The 14972-nt window shown below is 42.3% G+C and overlaps 1 protein-coding gene across 1 annotated transcript in view; it reads left to right on the top strand.

Moving 5' to 3' along the window:
- The window catches only part of nhsb (Nance-Horan syndrome b (congenital cataracts and dental anomalies)), a 58543-nt gene extending 44507 nt beyond the window's left edge, over nucleotides 1–14036 (top strand). Inside the window, exons 2-12 of the mRNA XM_042488049.1 lie at nucleotides 3470–3622; nucleotides 3738–3874; nucleotides 4239–4286; nucleotides 5566–5610; nucleotides 5744–5788; nucleotides 6766–6958; nucleotides 7155–7286; nucleotides 7806–7958; nucleotides 9239–12403; nucleotides 12547–12688; nucleotides 13360–14036. Coding sequence (XP_042343983.1) covers nucleotides 3470–3622; nucleotides 3738–3874; nucleotides 4239–4286; nucleotides 5566–5610; nucleotides 5744–5788; nucleotides 6766–6958; nucleotides 7155–7286; nucleotides 7806–7958; nucleotides 9239–12403; nucleotides 12547–12688; nucleotides 13360–13987 — 4841 coding nt within the window. The 3' untranslated portion in view covers nucleotides 13988–14036. The remainder of the gene's footprint in view (nucleotides 1–3469; nucleotides 3623–3737; nucleotides 3875–4238; nucleotides 4287–5565; nucleotides 5611–5743; nucleotides 5789–6765; nucleotides 6959–7154; nucleotides 7287–7805; nucleotides 7959–9238; nucleotides 12404–12546; nucleotides 12689–13359) is intronic.
- The last annotated feature ends 936 nt before the right edge of the window (nucleotides 14037–14972 follow it).

The raw sequence follows: 14972 nt of genomic DNA, 5'->3' as shown, positions 1-14972 counted from the left end.
TGATTCTGCCAGCCTTATTTCCTCAGGCAGGTCATTCCATTTTCACTTGTCGTCTGTAGTATTTTGGAAATATTGTTAAAAGATGTATGATCCACTATGCATGCACTCTATATGTAACACACACAGATTTCAACAGTTTTACAGATGTGTCTTTTACAATGGTAGTCTACGAAGAAAATTTTAGGCCACAGGGTTTTTCTTGTTTTTTCCGCTGCAAGTGGCCATTTGAAAAAGTGAGCAGCTTTCCCAGGGGGCCTTGTGACACAGTTCGCATATCAGCGATGTTATCTAGCTAAACATGCCGTCAAACTCTTCACTTGAAAAATGAATAAATAGTCCTGTTTTTCATTCATCAGTCTGTTAGTGAATTTGTTTTTAATCTAACTTGCTGTGGCACAGAGCATACGATCTGTCCGAAATCTGCCACAAAATTTCTTTTTTTTTTTCAACGTACTTAAGGCAAATGCAGAGTGGCACAGAACATAACAGAAAATTTTTCTTTTTTTTGGCTTTTAACTTTTAAGCAAGTGAATGTCTCTTCCACTAGCCATACAGAAAAAATGTACTTGTCCCAGGAATCAGACAAGGGCCCTTCATGTCTCTGCAACAATGCACAATGCAGATTGTTATAACTTTCTTAAATTACGTTTTTTTTTAACGCTTTTATCTACTTATTTTCATTCTGCTTTTTATTATTGACCAGTTTCTTTTTTTTTTTTACCAATTAAAGTTTTTGGTGAAAAACATATCAGCCACAAATTATTATTCAAAGTTGAGTGTTCTAAGTTAAAAAATCTCTCTTTTTATGACACACAGAATAAAGCAGCAGGGAAAGTTTAGCTGACTAATGCAGTTTTAGCACTTGATGATAATGATGAGAAGACACCTTCACTGCAGCAGCAAGAGAGCAAGAGAAAGATAGTATAAAAGAGGAAGACAAGGAAGGGATGATGAGAAGAAAGATCAGGGGAACAAGTGGGCTGGCAGGCAAAAGCTACGGTAACAAAATTTGCTAATTTAACTGTGTCACAACAACTGGGTCAGAAAAACACCTTTGGTTCCACTTCTTCTCTGTCCCTCTTTCTTCCACTGTATCGATGGTAATTACCACTCGCTACCAGGAATAATAAAGTATCGAGGCATGTTTTTTTGCAGATTCTGCAGATCTGTCGGAGCACACTAGTTCTGTGCAACTAGCACAGGGATCTCCCAGAATATCCTTACGCATCCCAGAATTTCAGCCTTTCACCTTTTGAAACTTGGAGCAACATTGCTTTCCTTGTGCTGCTTTCAGACGCTTCTCACAACAATTTCAAACCTTTGAACCCTGCACAAATTGGTGTGATTTCTTTCAAAAACACAGAGATAAAAAAAGACAATGAACAACTTGGTAAGAAATTTTCTATAAATTGCAAGAAATGAGTGCATTTAGAATATTGTTTTTCTTAAAAGCAAGGGAAAACAATGTTGAATTAAATAAAAAGCTAGGGAATTACTATATTTATAGTCCTTAAAATTACATATTTAAAGTTATGTGAATTATTATGAATTTTAAGCACCCTTACCAAATCTAGTTTGCCTTGTTTATTTTTTTTTATGTTTTAAACTTATTTTCAGGTAGTTTTCTTGTACTTTTTAATAATTTCTTGCATTTTGTGTGTGTGGCAGGGCTCATCCCTTTCTCCACGTTTTTGAAAGATTTCTCAGGTTTCAAAGGGTTAAACAATCGCAAAAATAATGCCCAAAGTGACACTTGCCATTATAGTAAAATTTAACTTATATTCATTTTTTGTCATAAAATTTGTCTTCCTCTCCTATAGTTCATGAAATTTCATCGACTAAGTGAGTTTGTTCAGCTGCAGTCTTTTGGTTTAATTTTAATCACTATATTCATGAATGTTAATATGCAAAACACAACAATATCTTTATCTGTATGTGAAAGTCTTTAGGGCAGAACGCTGTGTAATTGTTTATCTAGTGTGAATAAGCCGGTCCTCTGTGCTTCTTTAACCTTGTAGTTTAAATCGGCCGGATGCTGCTGATGTGAGCTTGCTGATTTAATTGCAGGCAAACGGGAGCCTTGATGAGCAATGAAAGGTTGCCTGGCTACTGATGTACAGTGTGGCTTTCAAGGGCACAATTGCATTTGAATTCTGAGTTAAAAGAGGAGAAATAGGACTCAAAAAAGCTAAAGGGGCTCTGAGAGCAGATAAGAGATGGATAATCAGTCCTTCTCTCGCTCTTTCTCTCCTCGTCTGTAAATTAATCGTTTCAATCTTTGGAAATGAAAGTTAGAGGTTCTCAGGTGTACATCCTGCATGATAGTCAGGTTTGTTGTGTTTTCTGATCATAATAAACGGTTGTGGCGCTAAACATGGAGGCGTGTGTGAGATGTACAGTGGTATGCTGAAGGATGCAGAGTTGCAGTGATGAGGCGTTTAGCTGCCACCTGCTGGCGTGCCTCGGCCCTGTCTCATGTCTCTTTTCTCATGTGAAAAGAGGATTGTGATTTGCCATCAAACGTTATTAAGAGTTTTCTGTGCATCAACTTATAACATTTTTGTACTTATTTTGCTTTGTTTTGTCTCATGTGCTGACTGGTTTTAGAGTGAGGCCTCTAAAGCCCAACCTGGATTTCAGCTTGTTGCAGTTTCTGCAGCTGCTTTTGGAACAGGCATGATATTAACATACAAATGTCCTTTTTTAAGCACCATGTCTGAAAGCAACAATAACATATTTAGTATTATATTTCCATAACTAAGTGTACACTATATTTGAATATTTTCCCCATCTGACCTTTAATAGTTTATTTGATAATATAATCATATTCTGCATATTCCTGTATAAATGTATTTTGTGAAAATACTACAAACTAAGTGACATGGTTTCTTGGGCGGTCTGCAATGTTTTAGTTGACAATTGTAGTCAGCTGTTGGCTCTGTACTTGTTGACATTAAGGTTACAGGATGCAAAGAGTGCACAAAGAGTCTGCTACTTGGTCATATGGTCATGGGTCTACGAGGTTAAAAGATATGTCCCTTTGATTGGATAAAATTACACAACCTATGACTTTATAAAAAGATGTACAACGCGTCTCTCTCTCCCACTAAACAAAAATACAGCCACTGACATCTTGCGCTGGTGATGTAATTTGGAGAGTCTGTGCAGTAGCAATCTCTGAAATCTACGTTTCCTGCCGTCTGATCCATGGCAAGCAGCACTTCTGATTGCAAGCAAACCAATTGGCACACACAGCTGTCAATCACGACATCGAATCGCCTTTTTAATTGCATTAACTAAGTACTTAAAACCAAAGTTATCGTAAAAATGAACACTAAACAAGCATCAGGGTGATAAGAACTACTTTAAATGACAGAAACCATCTTTGCACACCAGCTGTGATTTTTTTTTCTCAGTCATTATAGATTTTCCCTTTAAGATGTTCTGTCTCTCTTCTCTCTTGTCTTAGCTGTGTCAAACCTGGATATAGAGAGCAAGCTGTCGCTTCACTATCAGGCTCCATGGCACCAGCAACACAACGTGTTTCATCCCTGTACCCGACCACCATGTCTGGAGGAGCTGCACAGAAGCGCTCAGCTCAGTCTCAGAGCCCTGCACCGAGGTGAGCGAGGCCTGCGGTGTGCACTGCTGCATTATGTTGTGTCCAAATTACACAGATTGTAAGTTTTCGTGTGTGTGTGTGTGTGTGTGTGTGTGTGTGTGTGTGTGTTTCACAGACGAGCAACAGCACCATCGCTCCACGAGTCGGGAGAGAAACAGGGTGACCATCTCTATCTCAGTGGCGCCCCCTATGCCCACCTTCCCCTCACCACACAGCATCCGCCGGCAACAGAGGAGTCGCCTGGCAAGAGCGGTAAGGATGACACATACTGTATCTCCCAATCAACCAATAAGGGAGCAGTTATCCTTTGAATTGCAGGAACTATATTATGTGACTGTATTCCATATCAAGCAGTTCACCAATAAATTCTGAGATTATGTGCACACAAAGAGTCTCAGCAGCCCAAATCCCAAACACATTAAAAAAGTTAAGCATTGAACAACTGGACAGTCTGCTGCGTACATGTCGAGTGAGGCTTTGGATAGTGAGGACATTAAGCCAAACACATTTTCCATTTTTCTTATTCATATTTTTGTGCTTACTGACACCTTTGTTTCTTAATTATTATGTGTTACAATAAACTGACAAAATATCTCATTCTGATGTTACCATGCAGCAAGAGAGAGCAGAGAGGGAGCGAGAGTTAGACTATCAACCCAGGAAGGTAAAACAGAAGTTTGTCTGTGTGTTTGTGTCTTTTAATGTCAAAAATGTAAACGCCTGCTGTGTTATATTGAGATTTGTGTTATGTGCACCTGTGTGTACAGTCACTGCTGTGTGTCTGGGGTTCAATGTAACACTGAAGCACCACTATCTTAGAAACAGGGGTTTCAGAAGGGTTCTTCCTGAAGGGCTGAGGTTCTACCCAGAACCACTTGCTTCTGAAAAACTTTTTTTAAGAAAAGGTTCTTCAGGGGTTCTTTGTAAGACACATGCAAACAGCATGCAAAAAAATGTTTTATTAGGGAAAAGTTTGAAAGTGTAGCAGTTAAAAGATTCTCACCCTCAAATATTCAAATATGTACCTTTTAATTGATATTTTTGAATGTAGATGGCCCTGGAATACCCTTAACCCCTTGAAACCTTAGCAAATTGGAATGATTTCTTCAAAAAAAAAACATGGGAAGAAGGCAAAGAGCAACAAAAAAATATGACCCAAAAATTAGCAAGGAATTTGTAAAACATACAATAAAATTACCAGAAAATAAGTTTAAAATAAAAGGGAACAAATAAGGAAATGACCTGAAAAAGTGCTTCAAATATAATAATACATAATTTGATATATTGACAATTATAAATACATTTTTCTGTATTTTTTCTTTTTTTCCCTAGACATTGTGGATTCAAAGACTTCTGATATAGTGAATTAATACTTGCTCTGCTAAACAGTTGAGCAGGACTTTAAGCGTTAATGAAATCATTTTACATGTGTTCTGCCATAGTTGATATTGTTACCGTGATTTCATGCAATAGAATATTAACATGGTCTGCCAAAATTCTTTAATTTTGCATATACCTGATACTTGGCTTTTTGTATTTGCCTATAATTAGGAATCAAATTTCAACTCACAACCATACTGACCCACTGAAATAGTGAAGGCTGTAGTGGTAGAGATTTCACAAAATCTAAACCCCCTTAAAAATGTTATTGTGAACCATAATAGTTCTGGGTCACACTGGACCACATCAGCCCTGGCTCTTTAGGCTCACCTGTCAGGCCCAAACATACTGACATTAAAGTTCAAAGCAACAAAAGCCAACTATTGGTCAGTACTGGTTAGCACCTTTATTTCTAAGACTGTACATTGGATTTCTCTTTTATTATGTGATTATATTGGTACGTTTTACCATATATTTGTGTACATTACAGGTACATTCTGTTTTGTGTATTTTTTAATCACACTAACTTTAAGTTTTTTTCTATCTTTATGTAACTCTTGAAGGAGAGGACCGTGAAAGAAACAGAGATCCAGACCATACAGCGAAAAGTAAGAAAATTCACTGACACATGGTCAGAAAGTTTTAAAAATCACTGCTAATGTCAACAACTTTCACATCACCAACTTTATCTGCACACTCAGCAATAATACTTTGGTTGTGTGTTTTTTTTCTCTGCCACAGGAGAGGTCAGGGAGAGAAGCAGATGTTCAGACGATCCAAAGAAAGGTAAAAAAAAATGTTTGAATAGCGAACTATCAACTATACCAGAAGAACTATAAACTATACCAGACTTCTACTGCCTTTAAGTTTAACTCAGGTTTTCCTTCATGTAGTCATACTGTAGGGTAAATGAGATTTTAACATAGCAAAGATTTTTTTTAAACTACTGCACTGCTTTCTAACTAGATGGGATATGACAGAGCAAGCGAGCAAACATCAAACTGTTTTAGAGTTTCAAAATGACGATGTCCTAACCTGCTCTGTGCATCAGCAAACAAGCTAAACACTGTGTTGCTTGTTTGAAAAAACGCTCTCCCTGACTCTATTTTGGTGAAGTTTTGCACATCTCCAATCTATTTTCAGCTGTTGCTTAGGCCCACAAAGGGCCATTTAGGCTCCCTGATTGTTGTTGTCACTCGTAGTCTATAATCTGGACACTTTTTTTGCACTCCATCTGCCAGAGTTCGCTTGCTCATTGTACATTAGAAGAGGTGTCAGCAGAAACTGAAAAACTAAAACAATGCATTGTCTGTCTCATTTATTCTTCACCTTTGAACTTTACTTGAACATTTTATTTCATTTCTGGATTGGCATGTCAATTGTTCTTTTGTTTTTCCTTTGTCTGTCTTTATTTTGTGTTTATAGTTTGAGTGCTTTTACTCACTTCACCCCATTGAAGGTTGCATCTTTATTCCATGGAATAGAAAGGTATCAGATGTTTGTGTTGCTTTAATTTTCTGTTTATCCTCTCATCAACTTTTGTTCACTTTTTGATACCTTTAATCTGCAGTACCTTTGGTATTGTTTTTGCCATTACATAACTTCTGATGTTCGAGAAATTGTAAATAGTGGCTATTTTATGCAACACAGCACAATGGTAAATGTTTTATTTTAGTCTGTCCAACTAAGTAACTTGTGTAATAAAACTGTAGGACTGTATCAACTACTTCCATGTGTATATATTGTCGCTGCTGTCCCTCCAGGCTACCTCGACAGGGGAAGGCGAGGGTGGCGAGGTTGTAGGAGGCCACAGAGCCAAGTCCTCAGCCCCCAGTGTCCCCTCAACCCAGGATAAACAGACGAACTGGTCCAAGGAAAACCTCCCGCCAACAGATCAGAAGTCAACTGCCGATTCCCATTCCATCTCCTCCTGCATCATCCCCATTAACGTCACAGGTAAGACAAAGCAAAAAAAATAGGAAAATAAAGAAAGGTTGGCCGTAGTGAGGATCAAATCAAGAATGTGACCAAACAGCCACTGTTCCCAATCAGGGATCAAACCCAGACTGCCTGCATGGAAACCAGGAATCTGATAAAATATATTAAATTTTAGCTTTTTAAATTGCTTATGGCCTCTGTGTTATTATTGCAGGAGTTGGGTTTGACAGGGAAGCAAGTGCTCGTTGCTCTCTAGTCCATTCCCAGTCGGTTCTTCAGAGGAGAAGGAAGCTGAGGAGGAGGAAGACTATCACAGGAATACCCAAAAGAGTACAACAGGACATGGGTATGTTATAGAGCACATCTTGCAAAATTTTGCATTCTGTTTGGGTCTTAATCTTGTAAGTTTGGCAAATTGCTATTGGTTTTATTGATATTTTTCCAACTTAATTGCTGAGATCTGGGAATGAAGTGACCTTGCTAATGCAGCCACGAATTTATGAAGGCAAGCTAAATGAGCAGCAACAATCACATGCAAACAAAAATACTAGGCAGTCCATTAAAAAATGTTACCCAAAGCTACTTGTGAGCTACTTCCTGGTTCATCTTTGACCTATTTACCTGTAGTTAAACATGCATGCAGTTTCATAATGCAATGGACAATTGTCATTTACATTTCAGATGCTTTCACCTTTGTTTTTACATCCAGACAATATGCTTTGAATAAAAAGACTTAGCTGTGGATTTGTTTACAATCTGATCATGATTACGGGAGGTCCCAATTCTCAGCAAAAAAGCTAGTATGTAAAATGTCACCATTATCAGTAGGAGTAACACTCAGCATGCTTTGTCTCTTTGCATTCAGACTCAGATGAATCACCTGTAGCAAGAGAGCGCACAGTGATTGTCCATGCCAACCCGCACCAACTCTCTCTCTGTCAGGAAGACCTCTTAATCAGTGGTCGCCTCCATCACACTCGTGACTCTGGCTGCCAGACAGATGATTTCCTTATAGCATGTAAGTTTGCAAAGAACAAGTATATTTGGTTCTTTATTCTGGCTCTCTATTTGTGCTATGGATTAGGGGCAAGAAGTTTGCCAATGTTGAGATGAAACTCAAAAATCAAATCACATTTTCTTCCTGTAAAACAAAATCTGACATGTGCTTAGATAAGCTAGCACCAACCACTTTGAACTGATAATATCATGACCCCCCCCCCCATCAATCAGTCAGCAACTTTTAGCTGCACAGAGCTAAGATTAAGTTAGCTAGCTAGCAACAGCATGCTATGTTGATGTGCCTTAGTTTCCCCAAAATATCATGGTTACAAGCCTGCTGGCTAGAATTTGTTCACTTTGAAGAAAGTGGTATCTGTGTCAGCTCCAGATTATGCGCAAAGCATTTTACAATGGACTGCTTTAGCAACTAACATCACATGGCACATAAGACTTTGTCTCTCTCTCCCTGCTGAATACTAGACTACCATCCCATTGTGTTACTCCATTGGGGCCTTACTGTTATAACGCCCTCCTAAATGATTCCTCCCTACGTTATATTCCATCTACTTATCCTGTTTCACTCGTCATGATACTGAAGCTAGACACTCTCCAAATGCAGTTTTATCTGACTTAAAGTCATTCCTGCTTTAAATGAAATTATAAAATGTTTGATTTTGCAGTTATGGTTGTAATGACAGCTTAGTTTAGACAGCTATCATAGCTAAGTTTGAACAGGACAACCATATAAAGGCTGCCGATACCATCAAACCAGTGTACAAGTTGGAACAACTGGTCAAGTTGTGCTGCAAGATTACTGGTGTTATGTTTAATAACGTCCAGCATCTGTACAAAGAAAGGGTCACCGGTAAAGCTCAGTCGATTGTCTCAGACTCAACATCCCCTCCATGTTGAACTTAAGATGCTTCCATCAGGGGGGGAGTTTTAGCCTCCCTAAATGCAGCACGAAGCGTTACAGATCATCCTTTGTCCCATCTATTATTGCTTACCTTAAAAAGCATGGACCCTTAATGTCCATAGATTACTCCTGACAGTGTGTGACTATGGTTACTTTGTGTTTTGCTCTACTTATGACTACTGTAATTCAAATTGCACTTCGGGGACTTTGAAGTTTTACTTTACCGTACCTTGCCTTACCCTCATCTTCAAATTAGATCCACCAAACTGGAATACAAATTACCTATATATGGCTGCTTTGGTCCATATAGTTGAAATCCAAGACATTAAGAGATGTCTCCCTGTGTCCCCTTCTCTCTCTCTCTTCTATCTTTCCCTTTTCAGGTACAGCAGCTCCCTCCAGAAGGCGCATCAGAGCCCAACGTGGCCATCAGGGAATCCCTGCCTCTCTCTCCCATTCAACAGGCAACATTTCTTCCCTGGGTGACCAGTCAGACTCCACATATACAAGCTCTGCAGCCCACGGTGGACGCCTGCGCTCTCGTAGCTTGCCTCGAGAGGGTGGACGTCTAATGGACAGTGATGAAGATGACGATGACAATTATGATGATGACGACGAAGATGAGGATATGTCACCATACGAAGCAGAGGACTTTATTCCACCTGGCCCTAGTCCAAGAATGAAGATGATGATGATGAAGGATGAAGAGGAGAGCACTGATGACCAGGCAGCTCCTGAGCCACTGCAACTTGGAAGCCTAAAAAGGTTGCAGCGTTCTGGAGAGAGAGACAGAGGGGGTGGAGGGGGAGGAAGCCCAGAGCACAGCTGGATGGAGAGGGGCCGTTCTCGCTTGCCCCGCAAAGCTGATATGGGCAGCTGCGAGATCTCATCAAGTTCAGATACATTCAGCAGCCCTATACACTCGGTTTCGACAACAGGAGTCCTAGGCAGCCATGTAGACCACAAGGAGGACCACCAGTCGTCAAGTGGGAACTGGAGTGGTTCCAGCTCCACCTGCCCCTCTCAGACATCTGAAACAATCCCCCCACCTTCCTCTCCACCACTGACAGGCTCATCCCACTGCGACTCAGAGCTGTCACTCAACACTGTGCCCAATGCCATTGATGAGGGATTCTCCCTGGATCCGTCATACCACTCAGACCTCAGACCCCAGGGCCAGGGCCACAGGTCAAGCTCATTCACATCCTCAGCCACTGACCAGCTGGACGATGCAGGGGTCAGTACAGCCAGTGAGGGGGAGTGGACATACCCTCCAGACCAAGACCAGACTGATCCAGACCAAGACCCTGACCAAACCCAAAATCTGAGCCGGAGCCAGGAGTATAGCTCCAAACAAGGTCTACAAACCTGTTTCAGTGACAAAACCAGCAGCACTGAAAAAGAGTCTGGCTCTCACTACCCATCTGATACAGAGGGTTTCTACTCCTCTTCTGTGCATTTTGGGGAGTGTAATCAGAATTACAGAGGATACATGTATAACTATGCAGACCCAGGGCCTGACTGTGGCCAATCCAACACTGTGGCAGCACCACTATCCCATGGGCATTACCCCCAGCCCTCAGCTGACTTCAGGGCAGGTACAATGACCCTGGGGAGGACCTGTCGTCCCCTGAGGAAACCAAAAGTCAAACCTCCACCACCCAAACGGACCTCCTCGCTGAAGGACACCTGTACCGGTGTTGATGTTGGAACGGACACGCAGGCAGATCAGGATCAACCAAAGACAGTTAGTGAACAAGAGCTTACCTTGTCTTCCACAGATATGAAGCTGGAGCTGGAGCTAGAGCTTGGAGGTGCTCCAGAACCATTACAGACATCCTGTCTAGTGGCAGAGCCTTTGGGAACTTGGGGAAGGGGACTAGGTGAAAGTGTGGACATAGTAGAGCCCATGTCCTTCAGCTCTGCAGATACACACTCATTTAAGGATGACGGTGCTGTGCAATCTGACTATGCAGACCTGTGGCTTCACAACACTGAGCTGAAGTCCAACAATGGTGAGTACACGTCCATGTCCAACTCAAGCACAGCCACAGGCACTACCGTCATGGAGTGTATCAAGTCACCAGACAGCTCTTCCTCATCCACAGAAAACCAAACCCAGGCCCCCACCCAGGCTTCAGAGACCAGGGCAACTAGTCCACCTCTCCCACCAGGAGACTTCAAACTTGGGTCACCTGAGAAGCTGGCTGGCCTTGCCTCACCATCGAGTGGCTATTCCAGCCAATCAGAGACACCAACATCAACCTTGCCCTCATCTTCGGCAGCGTTCTTCCCAGGACCACTATCTCCCTCAACTGGCAAGAGAAAGCCCAAAGTGCCCGAGAGGAAGTCTTCTCTCTCTTCCCTGCAGCACTTCCCCAGAGATGGAGCTTCCATTTCTTCTGGCTATAAGAGAGACCCAGACTTCCCACCTCCACCCTCTCAACTCGATCTCAATGTTCTTCATGGTGGCTATGTCAGACACACACTATCCCATCGAACACACCACATGCACACCCTCCACCACAGCAAACACCGAGTTGCAAATGTTTTAGCAACGGGACAAAAGTTGTTGGCTCCTGAAGCATCAAATATCAACCCACCGCCAAGTTCACACTCTGCTCTAACAATCCCCAGCTCCAATCTGTTGGCGATAACTCCATCTGCTCTTCGTTCAGTGCAGCTCCATTCTATTAGTCAATCTACAGATAGTGCTACCACAGCAGACCATGAAACCACAAGCGGAGCAGAAACTGTTACAAGACCCAAATGTCCTCCTAGTGGTTCTACTCTGGCTCCACCACCTATTAACACAAGGCCTCTCCCTCCTCGCAGACCACCTCCCAGACCCCCGTGTCATGACCACACCTCCTCCCCAGAACACTCGCAACCACCTCCCCCTGGCCGACACCCTGATGGGCCTCCATCCTATGAAAGCCTGCTACTCAGACAGGACCGCTATGGGCCTGGAACCTTCTGGGCTATGACCGCCTTCAGAACTCGGATGGACCCATCATCTGAACTCTCTGACGATAGCTCACCCCTGCATCGGCCCGTGCCACGTGCTCCCCACCCTTCGCCTGTGGATTTACACACGCATATCCACTCACACACAGAGTTCAGAGGGCTCACACACTCAGCTCATGCACACCCTGAGTTTAGGGTTTTGGGGGAGCGCTCGTTCTCCCAGGATGATGATGATGATGAAGACGAGGAGGAGGAAGAGGAAGAGCAAGTGAAAGAGCCACCGAGAGCTGCATGTTCTAGAGGAGGCATGCGATCGGACCACCCGCCACCCCCAGCATATGAATTTGCCGGGGTATCCCACTCAGACTCAGGGCCCTGGGCTAGTCCAGTCAAAGTGCCTGGTACCACAATGGAGACATCGCATCCTTACCTAATCAGCGATGCAAGGAGAGGAGGACATGAAGAGCAGGAGGAAGAGGAGGAAGTGACATCAGGTGCTACCAGAAGTGCCCATCAGCAGCAGCCACAGGAGAGCAAAGATGACTCCACTACTCCTGACACTGAGGATTACTTCAGTAAAGGTAAGATAAATCCTTCTGGCAGAGGTAGTGCTTGATTGTAAAGATTAAAGAAAGCAGAAACATGCTGCATGCCAAGGTTTAAAGGATTTTTTTTTTCACCAAGTGTATACTAAATGACCAGACAACCAGATGACATGTGATAGGTTTGTCTTGTGCTACAGATTCAACTCCTAGTGATAATTCGCTCTCCCCTCTGATGGATGACACCAAAGTGGATGAAGACATTATTATCACATCACCAAACAAGACCCGGACAACCGAGGACCTGTTTGCCATGATACACAGGTGCTGTGAATTTTGCATGGTGTTCGATCCATTTGGCTGCCTTTTAAAGTCCCAGACACACCAGGCTGACATCACAGATATAGTGGCGACTAAGGCCAACTGTTTTGTTGCCTCACATCTAGGGTTGGGTACTGAAACCTATACCACTGGTACCTACCAGACTGAATTATTATGCAGAATTAAGTGCCCCATGTCAGCACCATATGTGTGTACAGTGGGTGTGTGGACGAGAAAGAAAGAGATAGAACATGTGTCTGCCTGTGACAGTGTGGCTGCAGCGACTGCAGCAGATAGTATGAAGTAAACAACAGCGCTATTTAATTAAAAGTTAAAAAAAACAAACTGTTTGGGCTATTTGTCAGTGAATAAACGCTAAAGACTTATGCCAAGCTCCTGTGTCATTCTTACCGCCTGCTAATTACAGTGATGGAGGATAGACCCATAGTTAAAAGCCAAGTTAGCCTCACATTAGAAACTACACAGACTCCTTTAAAGTGCACTGTTAAGGTGGACCAGATATTCTCACTGCAGTAACAAATGTATTTGTCAGATGTTATTGGTGATCCAGCGACTTCAAAGTCTGTTGTATGTGTTCATGTTATTTTGTCTCTCCCCATAAATGTTCACTGTCTAAATCTTAATTAGGATTGTCCTGTGATTTCCTTCTTCAGATCCAAGAGAAAGGTCCTGGGCCGTAAAGATTCGGGAGAATTAAATGCAAAGTCTCGTCTCTGCCCTGCAGCACCAGTAACCCCTGTTGCCACCGCCATTATCCCACCAGCCCCTCCTCTCAACATGCCAGCCACCTTAGCCACTGCTGCAGGGTCGCAACGAGCCCCTGTGCCAATCTACCGCAGCGCCAAGAAATCCAGCACGTCAAATGAGGAGTTTAAACTCCTGCTGCTGAAGAAAGGTAGCAGGTCTGATTCCAGCTACCGCATGTCAGCTACAGAGATTCTGAAGAGCCCTATCACCCCTAAAACCCCAGGGGACCCCCTTCAGGAAGGGGCCATTAGACCAGCTGAGGAGCTACCCTCTACACTCCAAGAGGCCCACATCTCTAGCTTGGACCCAATCCAGATACCAGGCCTTTTCCCAAGAGCCAACTCTGAGAGTTTCACACCCAAAACCCTGCCTATGTCAGCTGCATCTCGACAGGGACGTTCTCGGATCCCCCCTGTAGCCAACAGCAGTCGGTACAGTACACGCAGCCGCCTCTACACAGCCCCCATGCAAGCCATTTCCGAAGGGGAGACAGAGAACTCAGATGGGAGCCCCCATGATGACAGATCATCCTAAAACCACCTGATGAGAGATGTCCTCTAATCTTAGCTGTGTCCTACGTTTAAAATAGCCCCTTCTACTTTTCTAATCTTGGATAGGTGTCTCATCAAGGCCAACAGTGTAATTTTTCCAACACGCAAAATCTGACTGTTGCTAAATTGCACCCAGCTTTGGATCTACTATTCTAACTAAGGGTGTCAGACAGTGTTGTGAGATACTGAATCATGAAGGTATGATTATGAAAACATTGAGGATATACCTAAATACTGTATTCATCAAAATAATAGCTTCCTCATAGTTAAAAGAGCCAGACTTAAGACCTATTTTGATTGAACTGTCTTTTTAAAAAAAAAATTAAAAGAAAAAAAAAACAGTTCCAAATGTTTAATTATGATAAGAAAAGAAATTTTGTGGAGTACGGACGTGCGTGTGCATGAACGAGCACATGCAACACCCACTGATGTTTCTACTTCTTGTGTTTTGAATGGCGTGGGTGCGTGTGTGTCGCTGAGGAACTGCTTTCTTATTAAAATTTAAAATTCTTATGAAATTTAATATTCTTTCAACTTTTGGTGCCCAAAGCATTGGCCAGACTTTTCAGAGTCCATCCTCAATATTCCTGCCAACAAGCAAGGGTTGTTCCTTGTGGAAGTTACTAACAACACAGCAACAACGTATCTAATATATTTCCATCTGCAGACCTGGCATAGAGAGTATATCACACAGAGCCAATCATATATTTCTTCACATTAATTATATCCAAAAAGATAACATGATGCATGTATTTTTGTAAAACTGCGCCTCAGAACATGATGATAAAGTTTCACCATGTTGCATGACCCTATATGGAAACATCCCCTGGATCCTGGTTTCTGTCGACATTTTTGTGGTTCCTTTGTATTATAAGAATGATTAATCTTTCACTGTGAAAGGTTTTAGTGACATTTGTATTACATTGCCAGTGATCTAAATTGATTTGTCTTGGATTTGAGTGTCTAAC

Source organism: Plectropomus leopardus, chromosome 1 (genome assembly GCF_008729295.1).
Source record: "Plectropomus leopardus isolate mb chromosome 1, YSFRI_Pleo_2.0, whole genome shotgun sequence".
Lineage (NCBI taxonomy): Eukaryota > Metazoa > Chordata > Actinopteri > Perciformes > Serranidae > Plectropomus > Plectropomus leopardus.
Note: the sequence above shows the minus strand (reverse complement) of the source record. Positions and strands in the feature narration are given on the sequence as shown.